The sequence below is a fragment of the Eulemur rufifrons genome, chromosome 4, assembly GCF_041146395.1.
Source record: "Eulemur rufifrons isolate Redbay chromosome 4, OSU_ERuf_1, whole genome shotgun sequence".
Lineage (NCBI taxonomy): Eukaryota > Metazoa > Chordata > Mammalia > Primates > Lemuridae > Eulemur > Eulemur rufifrons.
The window spans coordinates 41,675,513-41,696,047 of NC_090986.1; the positions used below are offsets into that span (position 1 = coordinate 41,675,513).

At 36.9% G+C, this 20,535-nt stretch overlaps 1 protein-coding gene across 5 annotated transcripts in view; it reads left to right on the top strand.

The window, feature by feature from the left end:
- The window catches only part of TBC1D4 (TBC1 domain family member 4), a 177,931-nt gene extending 159,301 nt beyond the window's left edge, over nucleotides 1-18,630 (top strand). For 3 of the 5 annotated variants that reach the window (XM_069467147.1, XM_069467148.1, XM_069467151.1), the window contains 7 exons: nucleotides 202-360; nucleotides 2,044-2,202; nucleotides 4,603-4,847; nucleotides 8,553-8,712; nucleotides 11,110-11,279; nucleotides 14,299-14,475; nucleotides 16,262-18,630. In XM_069467147.1, coding sequence (XP_069323248.1) covers nucleotides 202-360; nucleotides 2,044-2,202; nucleotides 4,603-4,847; nucleotides 8,553-8,712; nucleotides 11,110-11,279; nucleotides 14,299-14,475; nucleotides 16,262-16,495 — 1,304 coding nt within the window. In that variant the 3' untranslated portion in view covers nucleotides 16,496-18,630. The remainder of the gene's footprint in view (nucleotides 1-201; nucleotides 361-2,043; nucleotides 2,203-4,602; nucleotides 4,848-8,552; nucleotides 8,713-11,109; nucleotides 11,280-14,298; nucleotides 14,476-16,261) is intronic. The other 2 variants (XM_069467150.1, XM_069467149.1) reach the window with 1 other exon arrangement.
- Nucleotides 18,631-20,535: the final 1,905 nt, after the last annotated feature.

The following is a 20,535-nucleotide window of genomic DNA, read 5'->3' on the forward strand; positions in this document are numbered from 1 at the left end:
CCTCGTATTTTTTTCACTCAAAATGACTCAAGCTTTAGACCCTTTCGTGTATCCTCAATTATTTTGTTTTCTTTTTGAGAAAAACGTTAGCACTTAATTCCTGAAAGTCCTTTGGTATGGTTTTACAAATACAATAAAATGTTACAAGTACCATTTTAAAAACACATTGGTCTTACATAAATTCTCTTTCTTTTTTCTTAGCAAGCAGAGATGAACTGCAGTCCAGAAAAGTTAAATTAGACTATGAAGAAGTTGGTGTATGTCAAAAGGAGGTCTTAATAACCTGGGATAAGAAGTTGTTAAACTGCAGAGCTAAAATCAGATGTGATATGGAAGATATTCATACATCTCTTAAAGAAGGTATTAGGGATAATCTCAATAATCTTTTGTTTAAGAAAAGCCTCAAAGATTTTTTTGATTTGTGGAGCTCAGATGTAATTTTGTCTTTGTGCTTTGCTTATAAAAAAAGAAAAGTAATTGGTTTCTTCCTAGAGTTTAGTGACTTGACTGGTAAGAAAACGGTGCTAATGGGGTGACTATCCCTAAGGAGGCAGCAGACACCTTTTCTACAGACTGTTCTGCTTACTTCAACCGGCTGTTTTCCGCTCTGTGTTGTTGTTTTCCAAGGAGGAAGTGCATGCATTGCTACAAATCTTTGATCACTTGCAGAAAAATAATTCATACTTAACATTCATTCATTCAACAGATGTTTAAGCAGCAGGGTATAGTCTTGGATTTCATCATACAGAGATGAAAGTATGCATACTGTTCTCAAGAAGCTCACAATCCAAGTGGGGAAAATAGATGAACATACAGTATAAAGCTAACTATAATCCAATAATGTTACAGTATGCATCAAACAGTATGTGAAAAGGGAGTGATTACACCTGAAGTTAGGGAGAACTTCAACAGAAAAGGTGACATACAAGGTCATCCATAAAAATGAATAGAAATACGCTAGGCAATTGAGTGAGGGAGGTTGGAATTCCATAAGGGCAACAGTAGGAAGAGGAGTGAAAATAACCACAAGCTTCAAGTATATGGTAGAGCCTAGGAGGTAGTGGGGCTAAAACAGGTGATTTGGAGCTGTATTGTAGAGGCCTTATAGATCATGCCAGCAAACCGGAGTTTCACCCTAGAGCTTAAACAAACTCTGGCATGCGGTCAGGAGAGATTGCTGTCATTCAACCTAGTCCAGATCTGGTCTCTCTGAACTGAAAACTCTTAATGAATGAAGTAAAGTTGCCTGCACTTTACAGAACTGAATTCTGTCCCTCTCAGTGCTGACTTCATGTCCCCTGGCATAAAAAGCATCATGATGGCATACCGTGAACAGCTTGTGGTACCCTTTGGTTTTCAAGCACGATAGAGTTAATGTATCTGTATGTGTTAAGTATTTTATTCTCAAAGGCCGAGTGATGTCTGGAGCGCTTCAGTTATGCCTTCTTATTGTTTACCATTTTTATTATTTCATTCTTTTATCATCATGTAAGAATTCTATTTGATTCTCTTTTACAAAGTTAGTTGTTGGTGACAAATATTTAGAAACTGTCAGTGAAGATTAGCATTTGTTATTGTCTTTAAGCCAAATCAAAGGTGAAAATAGGCAGTAACACATTTTGGGATTTCAGTATTTAGCCTCTGAAACCAGACTTCTGGAGTTCTGACTCTAAACCTACCACTTACTAGCTGTGTGAACTTGGATAATTACCTAATCTGCCTCGGCTTTGCATCTATAAAGTGGGGCTAACAGAAATTACCTACCTCAGGGTTGTTTTCTGAGTGCATTAGCAAGGCAGCCTCAATAAATGTTTTATTAAGTGCTCATTGTTGGCTGATGTTAGTTTTAATAGTGCTGTTATTGTTATTGTTGTTCTTTCCCAAGATACCAGGAGCTACAGGATGAAACTTGTCACAATATGCTTCGGTCAGTCCATTGTACTATGTGATCTCAGAGTGGCATGCAGTACCTATAGCTGCCCATTCCAGAATTACATAGTTAATCAACTGCAAGGCCTTGCTTATTTCTCTCTTTGATTGTAGGAGTTCCCAAAAGCCGTCGAGGAGAAATCTGGCAATTCCTAGCTTTGCAGTATCGCCTGAGACACCGATTGCCTAATAAACAGCAGCCGCCTGACATATCCTATAAAGAACTTTTGAAGCAGCTCACTGCTCAGCAGCATGCTATTCTCGTGGACTTAGGTATGTTTGTCTTAATGAATTATAATTTACAATCGTAAACATCAGTCCTTTTAAGGAGTTTTTTTGTTTTTTGTTTGTTTTTTTTTTTGGTGTCAACAGAGAGGGTCTGCTGGCATACACAGAGCTGCTGACTTTGTCCTTTTCTGGGAGCAAGTTGACTTTATATCTGCTTAAAGATACCATCTGTGCCTGAGTATAAAATGAAGTTTTCACCCCAAAACTTTCCCTCTGAAGAGGGAGTCATCTGGTATTTGAATCATCATAAAGGTCATAATATGGGGTGCTCTTAGTTACTGCATTTTGAACAACTGACTCTTGTTTGGAATAGTCAATTATGTCTTGGTCAATGCCTGTTTTGAAATAGGTTAGAAAAGGTTAAAAGGGGAACAAAAATTTTAACAAAGGTATACTAAGTATTCCCGGATGGATTGCTGAAAACAGGCCTTTAAATAGCACTTTGAAAAGCAATGCAATACGTGGTTATGTCGTGGAAGTCTTGACTACGTACCCAGAGGGTGAATGAAAATGTTGCTGTCCTAATGTTACAGAAATGGGTACTAATGACCTGAGGGAGAAGTTCCAGTGACAGCAGTCTTTTTAAAATGCTAAATGTCAAAGAATTTATGGAAAGTAAAACTGGTCTGATTTTAAAAATTATATTTTCTCTAATTTTTCCAAATTAATATATTTCATTATTTTAAAATATCTAAATTATTAGATTAAATATTATACATTGGCATCTGTCTATTTGATCTGTACTCCTAACAGGTGATACATTTCAGGTGGCCAGGGATGTTATTTGAGCCCATTTGGAAAATTAATGGGTTACCTTATATATTTGAGGTCATCTAATATTAGGGCATACAAAAAATCACTGGCCCAAACCTAGTTTTTACTTCTATTCCTTTTGGACAACAAATAGCTTTTGTTGGGAAAGGGTCTAGCTCAGTTAAATTATTTTTGAGCCCAGTAGTATTAAAAAGGGGATTTTATAGAGAAACTGAAAACTTGAGTTCTTGTCCTGATTCTACCACCAACTGTGGTGTTGGATAAATTATTTTGCTTCTGAATACTCATCCTCTTCATTAAATGGAGTCATTGAACTAGGCAGTCCCCATGGCCCCCGGCAGATCTATGGTTCTGTGACCGTAAATTAGTAATGCCATCAGGCTTGGTCAAGATGTCCTAATAAAGAGAGGGGAGAGGATGAGGTCAGATTGCAGGAAATGCTAGTCAGACAGAAATGGAGCTAGAGTCAAGTTTATGGGTAGATAGTATACTTATAATTTTCTTTAGCAAAAATTTTAAGTGAGAAAGTAAAATGGTAATTTACAGAATTGCTCATTTGACTCTACTTTTGGCCATCTGTGTTTCTTTAGCATGTTATTATTTTCTCATATCTTCTCCTTACTCTATAGAATTAATCCTAATCAATTCCTAGGGGGGAAAAATCACTTTAAGCATATGTGGAAGAAAACATTTTAAAATTTGGCAATTTTGTGAGTTCTAACTGTCACAAGTAATCATTTCACAAGGAAGCTAATATAGCTCTTCATTTTTGTGGCACAAGGAAAGTCCCATGCCAGTATATACAGCTTTGGTGGGAAAGATGGGTTTATTTCAGTGTTTATTACTGGCCTTTTAGTGCTGCAGGACTGACTTTGTTTGCTAGCTGAAGTGTCTCTATGGTAATTTTATATCCAGAGGTATATTTTAGAGGGGAATTTATTTGAAATTGCCTTGACCCTTTACTCTCCCTATAATTTTTGGATATTTTGAAAAAAGAAAAGTGGTTTACATGGCTCATGCAGGTATTTTAAGAAACAGAGAGCAAAGGACATTTGAAAAAGAAGTATTTCCTGAATGGTAATCTGAATGCAAAGCAAAACAAACCCAAAAAGCCTCTCTGGTTTCATTTTATAAGAAAAGCAGGAATAATTCTCTTTATGGACTACAAAGATTTCTTTTTAAATAATGTGATACCTCTTACAGAATTCTGTTTCCATTTAGAAGGTGGTCTTTATATGGTTTAGAATTTGCCTTGCTTTATCATCAGAATAAATTCTATATTCCATTCTCTTGGTATCTCTCCTGAATATATCATTAGTTTGTGAATTTTTATTTTATTTTATTTTATTTTTTTGCTAGAAAAAAGTTCTGGTTAGCATAAAATATTTCCTCCCGTATCACCTATGTGGAGGTAGAATGGTAGCCTGGTCTGTAGGACTTGGGGCTTTTTTGAGAGAGAGGGAGCAAGAGAGACTCTTAGATCGGTACTTTAAGCAACCCTCATTGGTTTGGGAGTATTCGTTTATTCTTAAAGGTCACTGAATTGCAATTTCAGCCTGGTCTCCAAGGCATCAGGAACATCTCAAAAATATTTCTTTTTTTGCTTTGCAGGAAGGACATTTCCTACGCACCCTTACTTTTCAGTTCAGCTTGGGGCAGGACAGCTGTCACTCTTTAATCTCCTGAAAGCGTATTCTCTGCTAGACAAAGAAGTGGGTTACTGTCAGGGGATCAGCTTTGTGGCCGGAGTCCTGCTTCTGCACATGAGTGAAGAGCAAGCCTTTGAAATGCTGAAATTCCTCATGTATGACCTCGGCTTCCGCAAGCAGTATAGACCTGACATGATGTCGCTACAGGTGAGGCGGTTGTTCCTCCCAAGGTCCACGTAAAACTGTTACCAGAAGTCTTGGCCCTTTTCTGAATTACAGTTCAGATTTAAAGAAATTTGGACTCATTGTCTTAGAACTTGGGTAGATGTAGGGGCATGTTTTAGTTCACTGTTTTGGTGTGGGATTTGGGATTTCAGTAAACTTTTAAGTGTATGAGGCTCATAAGATAACTTTTCCATAAAGTTCCTAAAATGAGTAAATAAGTGATTTAAGAAAGGAAGGTAGGTGTTGGCTACCCAAGCCTTTATCCCTTAAGTCTGTAGGTTCCATGGAGAAAGTATCAAGCCATCTTTATTCACTTTTCCTCAGCTTGTCAATTGAAAAGGCTCATATATCCTTTGTTTAAAATCTGAAAATATAATGTCTTTATCCTTTTACTTTGAGTGTCATGTCATTGGTCTTCTTGAACTTACTGTGTCTCACTTCCTTTATCTTAATGTAAGATAGGCCCTTACAAAGGAACAGGGTGAAAGCCAGTGGTGCTTTTTCAGTCTACGTTTCTGAGCAGGTTCTGAAGAAGCACCATTCAGATTTTCAGTTATTTTAAATGCAGTATTTACGGTCACTGCTGTCTTTAGCCTATTTCAAACTCCCTGTTTACACATTTCTCCCCTAGTTTAAGTATCACTTCCGTAAATGGGTTGGTTGCTAACAAGCAGTTTAAATTTTGTCTGTAGATATATATTTCAAACAACTGCTACCTTGCAATTGAAAGCTTTTAGTAGCAAAAATATAAAGGAAAACTTTAAAGAGGACTGTCAGGGTTCTTCTTCCTTGAAACGATATAAACATGACTCCCTGTTAGTCATAATTTTATGCTTTAGATAAGAAGCAAAATACTTTAAAGATGCTTTTAAAATATACTCTTTTTCCTGGTTTGCAATCAGTTTTTACATTTAATATTTCAGTTGCCAATCTACAAGCAAAAAAGGACTGTGTTTTTACACTATGAGTATTATAATAAATGGCATTTTCTTGAGAATATGGGTGGAGAGGAAGTGTTTCATGTTTCTTTACTTCCTAAAGATGAAATTTTGGCTAGGGACCTAGGGCTTTGCCCTCAACACTGGGTTTTCTGGTCTGAGTTCCTATGTTGAGTGTTCACCAGGATACGTAATTATAGTGATTTGATTCCTAGTTGATGACTATTCATATGTCTATTGAACAAGTCAAATAATTACTATGAAAGGTTTCATTTTTTACTTTAACAGTTTATCTGTATCTTAATATCTGTTAGGACGCATTGGCACCCTTGTAAGGAATGAAATAATTCTGATTTTTAGAAATAACAATTTGGTTGCTATCATTAGAATTTCAAAGAATGGGAAGTACCCATGAGTGGTGTTTGATTTTGGTCCATACATATAAACATCCAGCTATCAGCTTAAAAATGCAATGATTTTTCAATTTAAAATTTCCTTGTCAATCTGACATTATAAAAGTTCATGTAAAAATTGGATTTATACATTAATTTAATATGACCTGCAATTACCAGGAAATATTTTATGTCTATAATTTTGAAAATACAAGTTTTTAAAAATCTTTGGTAGCAGCATTCTTGTATAGCCATAGTATTGGGGAACTTACTGTATGAAAATAGATCTTTTTACTTTATAAAGTGAGATATAACACTTTTCCACTTTCTAGAGCAGGAAGTTAGTGTTTTGGGTCCAGTCAATAGACTTTCAACAGTATTTATATGTGTAAGTGCCTATTACAGTGGGCTTGGGCTTACATGATAGGATTTGTGATTTCTTGCTTCACTATTGGTGGGCTTGGGCACTGCAGGCTCTCGGCTTCAGTTACCTTATCTGTGAAATGAGGGGGTTGAGATCTCTTTTAACTTTGAATGTCTATATCTCATCCTGTTTGTCTGCTGTTTTCTGTGATAGGCATAAAAGCATTTTATCTTTCTCTCTAAAGTTTTTGGTCTCCACTTTTTTCCATCTTCTTTTCCCCAGTCTCCTTTGTCTCTGCACCTTTCCTCCTCCAGTTCTACCTCTTTCATCAGAAGATTTGCTGTGCTATCTATAACGTAGAATTGAAGAATTATTTTTTCTTAGCAAATACAATTTTATTATTAAGGCTTCCTTGGTAGGAAGCCCAAATTGTGTTCTTATTTGCCAGAGTATACTTCGATGGAAGAAATGCTCTCAAGCCCCTCTTGAGAATGTAGGAGGAAAAATTAAACATTGAAGGATTGCTTCTTTGTTATAAGCACAAATGAACAAGAACAGTATGTTTTTGATGATGTGCTGTTTTTTTGTTCTGCTAATTAGACTTATTTGATTTTTGTGCTTCCCAAAATACTGATTCTTCTGTTCATAGATGCCCAGTATGTCTGGTTTCTAAAATGTGAATGCCTAAGGGAAATGTATGATCTTTTTTCAACATGACTTATTGAGATAATAATCTCATTTTTTTTAAACCTTTTATGTTTGACTCCAGCTAAGCGTCTGCTTCTTGTTTTATAGCTATGACTTCCTGTGGCTCTTTAATTCCTTTTTTTTTTTCATTGCCAGTTTGTATGGAAACTCAGTTTCTAAAGATGTTTGTTACAGACAAGGGTGAAACAAATAATTTGTTGTATTTATGTACAGTACTTCATGATTTTCTTTTCCAAAGGAGTCTTTTGATTTTTAGTTCTGTGCTCTGAAAACAGTTGTTGAATTTACAACACATGGTTATTTTTCTGTATTTTCATAGAGTTTAAGGGTGATGTTTTAATGATTACTTCTAGTGAAAGAAGTTCCACTAGACTTAAAAAAATATTGTGTACATTTCATACCAAAATATGAAGCAGATATAACTGATCAGGGAACCACCACACATCTGTGTGTAGGTAAAAAATTTAGATTAAAGCACATACCACAAATTTGTTTATTATTTACTACTGCCTTACCTTTAGTATCACAGACATAAGAGTCTAAAAGTTTTTATATGCTGTCTTTATAATATTTTTTGAAATGCCAGTAATTAATTCAGTAGCCAAATGAAATAATTTCTTCTTTTAATTCTAGAAACATTCAGAAATAACTGCACTTTTGGCCTTAATCCCCTTTGTCATAAAAAGTATGCTGCTGGAATAATTTGGATATTAGCAGTAACACCTCCAGCTTTAGGCCCTATGACAATCTAAGCCCTCATTCTGTCCTAGCAGCGCAGGTTGTCGGGTGGATCTAAGCCAGAACTCTATCATAAATCAGATGTTGGGCCCAGCAAATAGAGATAAGCTTTGCTTCTACCCTGCATGTGGTAGATTCTTCAGAATGGAGGCTTTTCTGGAATTGGTCTGAAATTAGAAGGGACTGTCTGTGAGAGTCCTGAGCCAGGACAGTTCTGATTAAATTCCAGAAGCAATGCCTTCTTACAAGAGGGAAAATACCACTTTCATGTGTATGTGTGATACTCAAACACAGACAATAGAGAAACTTGCTCCATAGGCTTAGATGAACTTTCAGTGACTTGCTTTAGGACTTTAGTTAAGTGAACTTGAATTTTAACATCAACTTTAAAATAATAATAAAAATAAAGTGATAATACTTTTACTATGTATTTAATATATGCAAATTTGTTATTAAATATCAGAGCAATAAAATTAAAGTTAGTATATTTTATGTACACTCAGATAAATGCATAATATTTTATTTTTCTTCTCCAAATTAACTTTAGATTCAGATGTACCAGCTGTCCAGGCTCCTTCATGACTATCACAGAGTTCTCTACAATCATCTTGAAGAAAATGAAATCAGCCCCAGTCTTTATGCTGCCCCCTGGTTCCTCACATTGTTTGCCTCTCAATTTTCATTAGGATTCGTAGCCAGAGTTTTTGGTAAGAGATGCCTATGATCAAAGAGAACAGTGTTATTTATTTCAAGGTGTATGCTTCTAGCCATATCACATCCTGATTATTTTATCATGTGTTACACAGAATAGCAAATTGCTAGTGGAATTGAATAAATGTGCCTGGCTCTATTCTGATGGTAATTTGAAACCATATTGATCCTAAGTAAAACTGAAATTAAAAGGGAAAGAAGAAGAATTGGGTTTCTATATTTGAGTACGCTGTAGACCATAACGGAGCTCTTATTTTCATTTTTATATTGCATAAAAATTGGAGTATACATTTTTTAAAATCTAGACTAAGGATATACTCTGTATAATTTTCCAGATTTTTATATACGTCTTTCTACCTCTGTTTTCTCCCTCCCTCCCTCGTTTGTTCCTTCCTTCCTTCCTCTTTCTTCTTTCCTTTCCCTTTCTCTTTCTCTTTCCTTATTGTCCTCTTCAACTTAGATTCAAAAGACAGAAATGTGTTCTTTCACTGGATCAGTGGAAGTACCTAGATCAATGTTTTTCCTAGATCAATGTTGTTTCTAATGGAATTTCTTAATCTGACTTTTTGTTGTTAACAGAGTAACTTTAATTCCTGTTTCATTGCTTAAGTGACTCTTTTTCCATGCTAATGAAGTCGTGGTAGACAATTGCTAAGACTGGGTGGCTCAGGGAAAAACACTAACCATGGGCAGCAGGGCCCAGGGCAAGTGATTGAGTAGCCAGCTTGCTCTGATCACAGTGTTTGGCACTGGTAATAGAGAAAAAGTATAACATAGTTTATGCTCCCTTTGGGGACCCTTAAATCTACTCATAAATCTTTATTTAAATTTGTCTAAGTCTATTACTAATATTTAAAAAGCAAAAATAAAAAAAAATCAACTATTCTCTAGAGGTTTGTTCTAATGACATTGTTGAGGACCTCAATAGCCTTAGAAAGAGCTTGCTCCATTTTTATGTTCTGTTCATCTATCTGGTAGTCATGGTCAAAGTAGTCAGTATTCATTCACAACTGCACTTTGGCTATTAATAAATTGGAACTTTTTGTCAATTTGTGAGTATTGGCCCAATTGTAGGTCATTATCAGTGTTTAAAAAATGAAATAGAATAGATTACAGTGAAGATATCAGAGAATATTACAAATAGTAAGGAAATACGTTGTTTGGAGAAACTTCAGTTTTGAGAATTTATGTGTAATATGTATACATAAACCAGATTACAATGTACAGTGTCTTTCTCATTGGGGGTTGTGGTTTAAAAAGTTAAACACTGTGTTAGCAGTAATACAATCTATAGACAAAGTGCAGCAAAAGACTAAAATCAAGATGCACTGAGTCAAATGTTCACTTGATTTTTCTTGTTTATTGAATATAGATTATTGCTTTTCTCTAGTGACATTTTCTCTGAAGCTTGGGTTCCTGTTAATGGCTCTTCTAGAAATCCGTGTGTGTGTGTGTGTGTGTGTGTGTGTTTCTCTTCTCAGAGAATATCAAATCACCATGGTGTTTCAGGGCATGTCTGTTAGACTTACCCTTAGAAGCCTGGTATCAGAATTCAAGAAACAAATGTCCCCCATATTCTGTTCCTTGTTATGAGAATATAAATTATGCTGTTGGCTATCTAGTAGCTACTCAACACTTTTCTTTGAATTTAGAAAAGAAAAGAGACTGTCAGGAAAGGGAAAGATGCATGAACAAGAAGAATTACCATGTTTGAAATAATTATTCTATAGTTTCCTCTTTTTTAAGACTCCCTGTTGTATATTATTGATTAAAGAATGATATAGATTGAGAGAACTTTTCGTGAAAAAATATTTGGCACTTTTCCAAACTATTGCATGCTTGTATTTGTAAGAAAGTAGAGTTCAGAGTTATGGTAGCTTTTCTTTTTCTCCTCTGATGGAGATTGTGTATTTATTTGTTTTGATTTTTCTGGTAAAGTTTTTTTAAATTTCCTGCTCTGATATAGATTTAGTTACATATTAACTGGTTCATTTGCTATTTAATTATGGTAATGAGAGTCTGGATAGTACTAATTAGTTATGTTGATTTTTGTTATCCTGTTTTGAAGAAAAATTGAAATATCAGTTAAATATGTGCCTTTGAAGTTTACCTAGTCTGCATTAAATTTGTCATTAAAATTATAAATAATACATAGAAGAACATATAATTTGTCCTTTTTTATGCTGGCCTTACCTGAGATTCTTAATAAGTAAGGGGAAACATCTGTTTATTTGTTTCAGTCATATTGAATTTTTTAAAAAAATTCTATAGGGCTTTGACCAGTTTCCTTTCACACAATATATAAAACAAACAAAAACATTTAGGACAGAGAGCATGCTTTTTACAATAGTGGATGCATAATTTTGATTACGAAAATATATTTCTTCTTGTAGATATTATTTTTCTTCAGGGAACTGAAGTTATATTTAAGGTTGCACTCAGCCTACTGAGCAGCCAAGAGGCACTTATAATGGAATGTGAAAACTTTGAGAATATTGTTGAATTTCTGAAAAGCACGCTGCCTGATATGAATACCTCTGAAATGGAAAAAATTATTACCCAGGTATGATTTAAATGCTAATAGCAAGATATAAGATTATATAGCAATGCTGATTATGTATTAAATATTTTAGCATAGAAACATAGTTTTGCTTGACAGATTTTTTTTTCAGGTTTTTTTTTTTTACTTTGATCAGATACATTTTATTTAGAAACGAGACTATTGTGAAATTTATACGTTGTGACATTGTTTATCTCGCTATGTATGGGAAATGTGGTTTAGTGCTACATAATGAGTTTTTTAGGAATCCTTTCAGTTTAAACCAATGCTAAGGAAGACTGAAGCTAGAACTGACAGAGTCAGGGAGACCTGAGAATAAAATGAGATCCACTTGTCTCTGTTATATTGTTAGTTCTCTTTTATTAGTAATATATACAAGGAGGTCATGTGAGAAGAATACAGGCTTTGGAATTAGAAAATATTGGATTTATATCTTCTATTAGTTATTTGGCTTGCACACATCACCATGATGTTCTAAACCCTAGTTGTCTCAGCTCCAAAATGGGACAATACCAATCTGAGAGGTTTTGTGAAACTTAAATGAGGAGACTGGACTTACCAGTCTTGGTCCCTATAGGAAACATTCTCCCTTGAATGATTCAGATGAAGGAACCATTTACAGAGGTGTGGGCAGGGTGAAGGGAACCCAACACGGATGTTCAGTGCCCAGAAACTAGTAACGGAGGGCAGGTGTTCATACCTCTAGTGCTGAGGGGGGAAGTGGAAGATGGAGGACGTGACAGAGTTACCAGGGCCCGTGGGAGCCGGAACTGTGGAGGAGAGGTCTCTGATGGTTGTGGTAGTCTTGGTGAACGAAGCAGAGAAGGATCAGGGAAGAAATGCCCAACCTCTTTCTCCCGCCCCTTTTCATCTCCTGCTGGTATCTTTCATTGGCCAAACCCAACCAGAAGCCAGCCAGAAAGGAAGTGTGGGGAATGCAGTTCACAGGGGTCTGCCTCCCAGGGTACAGTAGAATGGATGAGGACAGAGGATGGATCTAGGAAGCCAATGGAGAGTTATATGCACACCATGTATCTAGTCCCTGACTTTCCATAGGGACCAGGTGAGTGGTAGTTATATATTGATGCTGTTCAGGTGAAGTAGACGAGCTTAAGGTCAGATATGTAGGCATGGTAGTCATGCTTTATGAGCTTTGATAAAGTTTACCACTTTCCTGGAGGCACTTGGGATAGTAGAAAGAAGACAGAGTTTAGAATGAGGGAAAGAGAGTTTGGAATCTTGTTCTGGTGTCCTGTCACCTACCAGCTCTGTGACTTTGGCAAGTTACAGCCTCTCTCAGTCTCAACTTCCTCCCCTATGAAATGGGGGTAACAATAGATCCTAATAGATTCATATGGTTTTTAGGAGCAAATATAACCAATGAGTTAAAGTATTTCGTACACGGTCATTCACACTAGAATGTGAACTCTTATTATATTATTACACATAAAATTTTCTTTCCATTTCATAGAATCTAAATCATGATTAGATTATTCAGTAAATATCTGTGAATAGTTTTTATTTGTTAAAATGCTCCATAAACTTATAGTCTTTACTTGTATATTTACTTGTTTATTAATTTTTCAGAATTATCTTTTTTTTTCTTTGACTGGCAAGCAGTCAGGGATTGTGGTTTTAGAGATTTGAAATCAGACATCACCTCCCTTCTAAAATTAATGAGAAAATCTCCTGGCTTTTTAGATTACTACTAGGATTAGTGGGTAGAATTTATAGACAGGTAGGTTTGAACTTGATATTTGACAGAATTTTCTGGCCATTAGAGTTCATTAACTACGGAATGAACTGCTGTTATTAAAGGAGACCTTGATGAGCTTTACTTATGGACACTGTAAAAAATGGAAACAATGCAGAAAAGCACAAGGAAAAAAAATAAAAGTAACTACAGATCTCAACATCTAGACATGATAACCTTTGAAACTTCCTATTTCATGTCTCTTTGCTTATATACACATTAAAACGTATACAGTTTTACATAGGTGAAATCATATTACATGTGCTATTGTGCAATCTGATCTTTAATTAAAACACATGTAGAGTATTAGATGTTTTTCCATGACAATAAATATAGATCCATGTCATCATTTTTAATGGATGTATCATAGTCCATTAAGCCCATATCCACTAGGTAAGGAAAAAGTGATGATTATTTGAGTGGAATGACCAGTTAGTCAAGAAATCCCCTTAATAAAATTGTAATATTTGATTATCTCTAATAGTGGTAGGGTAAGTCAGGTTTTTTTGTGATTTCTTTTTCTCTTCACAGCATTAGAATAGCTGCTTGAATGGCAGCTGCTGCCTCTCCTTCCCCTAGCAATTTTAGACTAGGGAAGGGATTACCTGTATTCCAACTTCAAAGAGAACTGCCTTCCTATTTGGCGGTGATGTGGGGCAGTGGCAGCAGCCCTAATTAAAACTTACAGCTCTGGACAGTGCTCAGGGTGTGCAATCCTGAGAATTCTTTGTGCAATAGAATATGTAGATTACTCCTAAGAGTTTCACATAGAATAGCAAGTGGATGAAAATATTTATTAAGACCTTTCTACTCCACTGACACATACATTTGAAATGTTTTTAATCTCTTAATATAGTAATTCCCTATGCAATTTTGCTTACTAATCAGCAAAGATTATCTCTACCATAGATAATAATTACTCAATAACTAATGTTTATCTGGCATACTACATTTTAGGAGATAGTTACTAGATTATGAATATCTTGGTTTCAGATACCCTTGGACATTTCTAGTAACTTGGTCTCATTATGAGAATGAGTTATTTCAATTGCATAGAAATAATCTATCTGTTCTGATGTTGACAGTCTAATCTATATCTAATTTGTTCTTGTATTGACAATCACAGCTGTTTTTGTTTTCCTTTTTGGATGCTTTAATGTTCCTTATTAATAAATATTTAGAAATATGTCTGAAATACACCAGGACATATAGGCTGTATCTTAGTATATATACCAAAGGGCAGTCTAACCCATGGTGCTTTCACTGCAGGTTTTCGAGATGGATATTTCTAAGCAGTTACACGCCTATGAGGTGGAATATCACGTGCTGCAGGATGAGCTGCAGGAATCATCCTATGCCTGTGAGGATAGTGAACCTATGGAAAAGCTAGAGAGGGCCAATAGCCAACTGAAAAGACAAAACATGGACCTCCTAGAAAAATTACAGGTAAAGAAATAAGGTTTCAACCACAGAAGTACATGCATGCACAGAACTGTACTAGGAATGGTAGAGATGCACATGGAATGAACCATTGCTGACCAAGGGCCTGGGTATCAGATTGTGTCCAAGTGCTCTAAAGGCTGCACATGACATATGAATTTAGTATCACTTGGGAGGGAAAATGTATACTCTTGAAATAGTTAAGTGGCAATTCAAAGCAGAATCTGGTTAAATACCTGTTGCATGTTGTGCATATTTGGTTAAGTTCAAGGGAGGAAGAAGTGAAAGTGGGAAATTAGGAAAGTTGTGAGGAACTTGTGCTTGAACTGGAATCCGAGGGGTGGGCGGAAGAAAGGAGCAAGGAGGACGTGGCAGAGCAGCAGAGTTAGCTTGTGTCAGCTTAAGCTTCGTGTTGGGGACAAGTAAAATAAATATGATGGAGGCAGAGTTGTAGGTGACTTGTAGTGTCAAGCCAAAGGGCGTGGCTTTAATCTTGTTGCGAGGGAACTTCCTGAAAGTTTTCAAGCCACGCTTTAGAAAGATCAATCTGGAAACCTTGATGAGGACAGATTAGAATGGGGAGAGAAGGGCAGAGGGCATGACATTAGCAAAAATCTGATTGGGGATGATGAGAATTGTCTAGAGTAAAAGAATTGGAAAGAGAAGGAGGCATTTCTAAGTGAATTGAATGGAAACATGTAATTCATACTGCCATCAAGGAGCTCACAATTGTAAGAGAATATAAAATGCTATCTATTTATTTAAACACACACTTATAAAGACAATTTATTATAAAGTAATATTCTGCATTGCAGCTCGTATAAGGTGTGCTGTGTAGCCAAGCCCTGAGGGTCAAGGCTTAGGAATGATCAAGGGAGGAGGTTGGCAGGTGATTCTCCCTGGGGGGAGATGACTGAGTTGGAGCTGAAGTGCCTCATAGTTCCTTGGTTTCTGCTTTTCTCTAACACTTCATCTGCCTCCAGACTAGAAAACCCCAAAACTCTGCTTCTGTGTGGTGAATCCCCTGCTAAGATCTGCTAGGAAAGAGAAAAGGGTTAGAAATGATTGGTCTCTAATGTAGCTGCCCCCCCAAGAATAGGGACAGTTAACTTCCTTCACTTCGTCTTAAATTAGCTCTGGCTCATAGAAAATTGTATCCCTTTTCCTACTCAAAAAAGAGCCCACATGGTCTGTTTTCAAGAAGAAAAATAAATGCTTGGCGTTTTATCCCTTATTACTTGTATATTTCAATGGTGATTAACTGGAGCATTTCCTTGTTAGGGAAGGTGGATTTGCACCTGTTTAATTTTATAATGATTCTTCTTCATTGTTACAGATGTTTTCATTGGCAGTTCAATGTAGTTATCCTCAAGTTACTTGGGTGCCCCTGACACCCATAAAAACGAATGGAAATTCTGAGTATAGGTTTAGAGAGCCGTGCATTTCCAGTCGGAGAGTGAAAATCCTCTGTTACCACCACACGGTAGTGGCAGGAATCTCCTGTTTTGCAGCCAGGCCGGGTCCCACTCTCTCAGGGAGCATCAGTGGGTGTGACGTGAGGACCCTACCATCGTCAGGGGGTATATTCAGTGAGAGGGGATGAATCCTCTTAGTACCCTAGTTATCTTTTTGAGAAACCTATAAATCTCCATTTCATGGAGGTTTCCAGAGTATTTCCTTCACATAATATTTTACCAAGCCACTTCATATGGCCTGGCTGCTGCTGCTTTAATGAAGAACCAGACTCTTCAGATTTTTGATTTGGAGGATTTTTTTTTTTTTCCCCAAACAGGTGGCTCATGCTAAAATCCAGGCCTTGGAATCAAACCTGGAAAACCTTTTGACCAGAGAGACCAAAATGAAGTCTTTAATCCGGACTCTGGAACAAGAAAAAATGGCTTATCAAAAGACCGTGGAGCAAATCCGGAAGCTGCTGCCGGCCGATGCTCTAGCCAATTGTGAAGTGCTGCTGAGAGACCTCAACTGCAACCCTAACAACAAAGCCAAGTCAGGAAATAAGCCATAAGTTAAGAGGCGCGGTCTCAGCAGAAAGTGCTCCTTAGAATACTATGGGAAGGAAGGGCCTGCATGCTGCTGGCCCCACGCTGGACCCCGACGCTAATGGAACCACCTCCTACCGGTGCTCAGCCCCTAGTCACAGCAGGTGGACCTCACTGTCATCAGAGCATGCCAATCCTAAGCCATTGTACATATGTAGACTGGTTTTTGTTGTTGTCTCCATGTACATATATATAAAATGAACATAGAGAGTTCATGCTTTTTAGAGCAAAATGGGTAGATGTATATTTAGAGCAATTTTTTTAGTCAAACTTCATGAAATCCACACCAAAGGGAAGTTAAAGTGGAATCCCCCTTGGACACATGTGAAATCTTTTTGTCTTTAAAGTGAAACAAAGCTAGAGCATCTTTGTATATTGAAATATACTTGAAAAAAATGAATGTATTTTTTTCTCCAAAGAACGGCGTGTTTCACTTCACGGTGGAAAGGTGGAAACATTTATGTAACTTTATGTGTATCTGTCTTCAGCTCTACTGACATTGTCTATCTGAGAAAAATGAGTGAGTGCTAGTCATGCTCCTATGGGTTTTTCATGGAGGTAGGGGCCTCTCTCCCCGCCTGCTTTGTGCCAACTAGCATGTTGCATCTACATGCATTTTGAGTCTGGTTAGGAGTTACTTTGGACATGCATAAGGAGAGCAGGACATTGTGGCTGAGTCTGCCCAGCTCAAGGTAAAGGAGAATGTTGCTAATTTTCTAGCAAATTAGACCAGCATTGTTACTCAAACTAAAAATATCATGCCTCAAAATTTTCGTTTAGGACCTAAATTGTCTAGATTAGCTTTCTACCTTTTTATTTAAATGACTCCTACAGTTGTCAACAGACTCCCTAGTTTACTTGGTGCCATAGTCACGGAATGACAAGGTTTTGCATTTTTCCACCAAATTGTGAAAGCTCTTAATTTAGTTCTCTACCTTTAATTTAGTGCAAGAAAATGCAATTGTGATTGATTTTCCAAAGATGACAAGCTGTATTGAAATACTTTTTTTTTTTTTTTTGTGCCAATTGACAGAATCTACTAAGCTATTAGTCATGGTCCCCTTTCATGTGAACATTTTTGAAAACTGTGAAATGTTTAGGAACAAACTGTTGAAATCCATTAGAACAGACAGGGAAAGTGGCACCAGCTTGACTAAAACCTGCAATTCTGCATCCGGACTCCCTACTTCCTCAGCCCCCAGATAGCTTATTAGAGGACATTTGTAAATGCTGGATGGACGGAAGGAAGGTAATTTTCAAAGTACACATGCAGTTCTCTATTTGGGAGATGATTCTATGATAGAGCCTCTGAAAGTTCATGCAGCACTTACGCCTTTCCAGGCAGTATTTATCATCACTGTTCTTTGCAGTACTTGTATTTCCACAGATGGATTATCTGGGGTAATTTTCTTCAAAGGGAGTTTGTTATATACAATCTAAAATTTGTTATGGAGTAGGAGAGTAAAGCTCTAAAGGTTTCAGAAAGTCTTGATGAACAGATAAACATCTGAAACCCCCTGCACACTGTTTCTAGTGTGAATGTAATGACTCGCCTTACAGATCAGCATGCCCTTGAATCCAGGCAGTTTCTTAAAAGACAATAAAGACTTATTAGTAAAATTAATGTAACTTCTAGTTTCGAGAAAATGCTGATTCTGGGTACCCCATTCAGTTGGGGGCCACCAAGTGATTTGTTGCTTGGATTTCCTGAAAATTTCTCTATTTGTAGGAGGGTCTTTTTTTTCTACCAGGAATATGACAAATATCTTTTTACTATCTGGTGATGAAAATTACCTTATGGGTATGATACACAGGTGGTAGCCAAGGAATCTTTATGTTGGGGAAAGAAACCTTTTCTTTTTGTTTATTCAGTTTAAAGTAAACTTTATTCTGGATGTTTAGAATCAACATTATGAGTTACATTATGGTGTTCAGAGATTAAGGTGACTTGGATACAATATTTTATTTTGAAAATGATTTTGTTTTCATTTGTGATTTTTTAAAATGTTGCACCAGTTATGTTTCCTGCATTGTTACATCTTTATCAGGTTAATGTAATGTCTAGTTCATTTCCAATAAATACATCGCTGCAGTTTCCTTGGCTTATTGGTTTTACTTTTGTTACTGTTCGGGAGAGAAGAAGCTTTTGGGGAGAGTCCTTTAAAGATCTGCATGGGGTGGATTGTTACTACTTAAGATTGCTACACTGATAATTCTGCCTCATAGAATCTGAGGCACCAAGATAGTTTTAAGAGGCACTTATGAAAGTACATTGTTACCAGTTTTTAACTTCTTTCCCAGTGGAGACTTTTGCTGATGACAATAGAAAAAAAAAAAAAAAAAAAAGAGCAACCCAACTGACAGATTTGCATTCTACCCCTTTTATTTTCTAGGCGCCCTCATACCATCAGTTGGAACAGGTTTCTTTTTTTTTTTTTTTTTGAGACAGAGTCTCACTCTGTTGCCCAGGCTAGAGTGAGCGCCGTGGCGTCAGCCTAGCTCACAGCAACCTCAAACTCCTGGGCTCAAGCGATCCTCCTGTCTCAGCCTCCCGAGTAGCTGGGACTACAGGCATGCACCACCATGCCCGCCTAATTTTTTCTATATATATTTTTAGCTGTCCATATAATTTCTTTCTATTTTTAGAGGTGGGGTCTCGCTCTTGCTCAGGCTGGTCTCGAACTCCTGAGCTCAAACGATCCGCCCACCTCGGCCTCCCAGAGTGCTAGGATTACAGGCGTGAGCCACCGCGCCCGGCCTGGAACAGGTTTCTGTTCATGTTTTTCACCCACAAATTTTATGCTTTTTCCTTCTTAACTAAGCACTTATCACTTACTGTGGGCCATAACTTTTGCAGTTTGAGGTGCAATAGCAACACTAGCATGAATTTCTTTTTCCTCCTCAATTTCACAGATGGAAGATTCATTCTTACCGTAGATCTTAGCTACCTCAGCATACATTTTTTTTTCCTCTTTATTAAGTCAAGAAATTTAACCCTTTCACTTTGAGGTAGGACTTGACTGCTTCTCTTTGGCACATCCAAATATTGCTGGCATCACAACCGGCATGCACTGGGGCCATTATTAAGGCAAATAAGGATACTTCAGCACAGCGCTGTGATGGCTTGACACTCGGTCTGATAACCGAGAGGGCTAAATGACTGCTGGGTCAGGAATGTAGACAGTGTGGAGATGCTAGACAAGGGGACGATTCATGTCCTACGTGGAACAGAGTGGAACGGTGTGACATTTCATCACACTACTCAGAATGGTGTGTGATTTAAAACTTATCAATTGTTTATATCTGGAATTTTCCATTTAATATTTTCAGACCTTGGCTGACTGCAGACAACTGAAACCTCAGAAAGTAACACTGTGGATAAGGGTGACTACAGTACATGCTACTATTTTCTCATTTTCCTTCTTACGTTGTTTATCTTACTCTCAACTTTCTCTCTTCAGTCCTCTTTTCCCAAAGATACGTCTATCTTAAATCTCTCAGTAATTCCCATCATTTCATATCATAATTGGGGGCTCCTAGGGAGAGAGTCAGTATTGACCTCCTAGATACCAATAATATAATGCAGGAAAAAAATGGGTTTGAACTGAATATGTTATTTATTATCATGTGGATAAGATCTATAATTGTTAGTACCTGGGCACTATAATGAGGTATCCTCCAAAACCTCATAACTAAGGGAAATATGGGATTCTTTGAAGTGAAATCAATCTTTGCTCTCATCTGTAAGGTGACTTTAGACAAAATACCTCCTGATCTGAAAGCTTTGACTGTGATCTAATAGAATATATTTGCATATCTAAAGAAAGATTAGGTTAGTCAGAAAAGGATTGATTAGTCTTAGAAAAACAGGAGGAAGAAAATCAGGCAGGTTTTGGCAGATTCTGCTGGGGGAAACCTTAGCCAAGAACCCTGGCAAAGCTGTCCTTATTGTTACAGTGAACACAGGGAGTCCTGGCCTCCCCAGTCAGAGTGCTGTGGACACTGT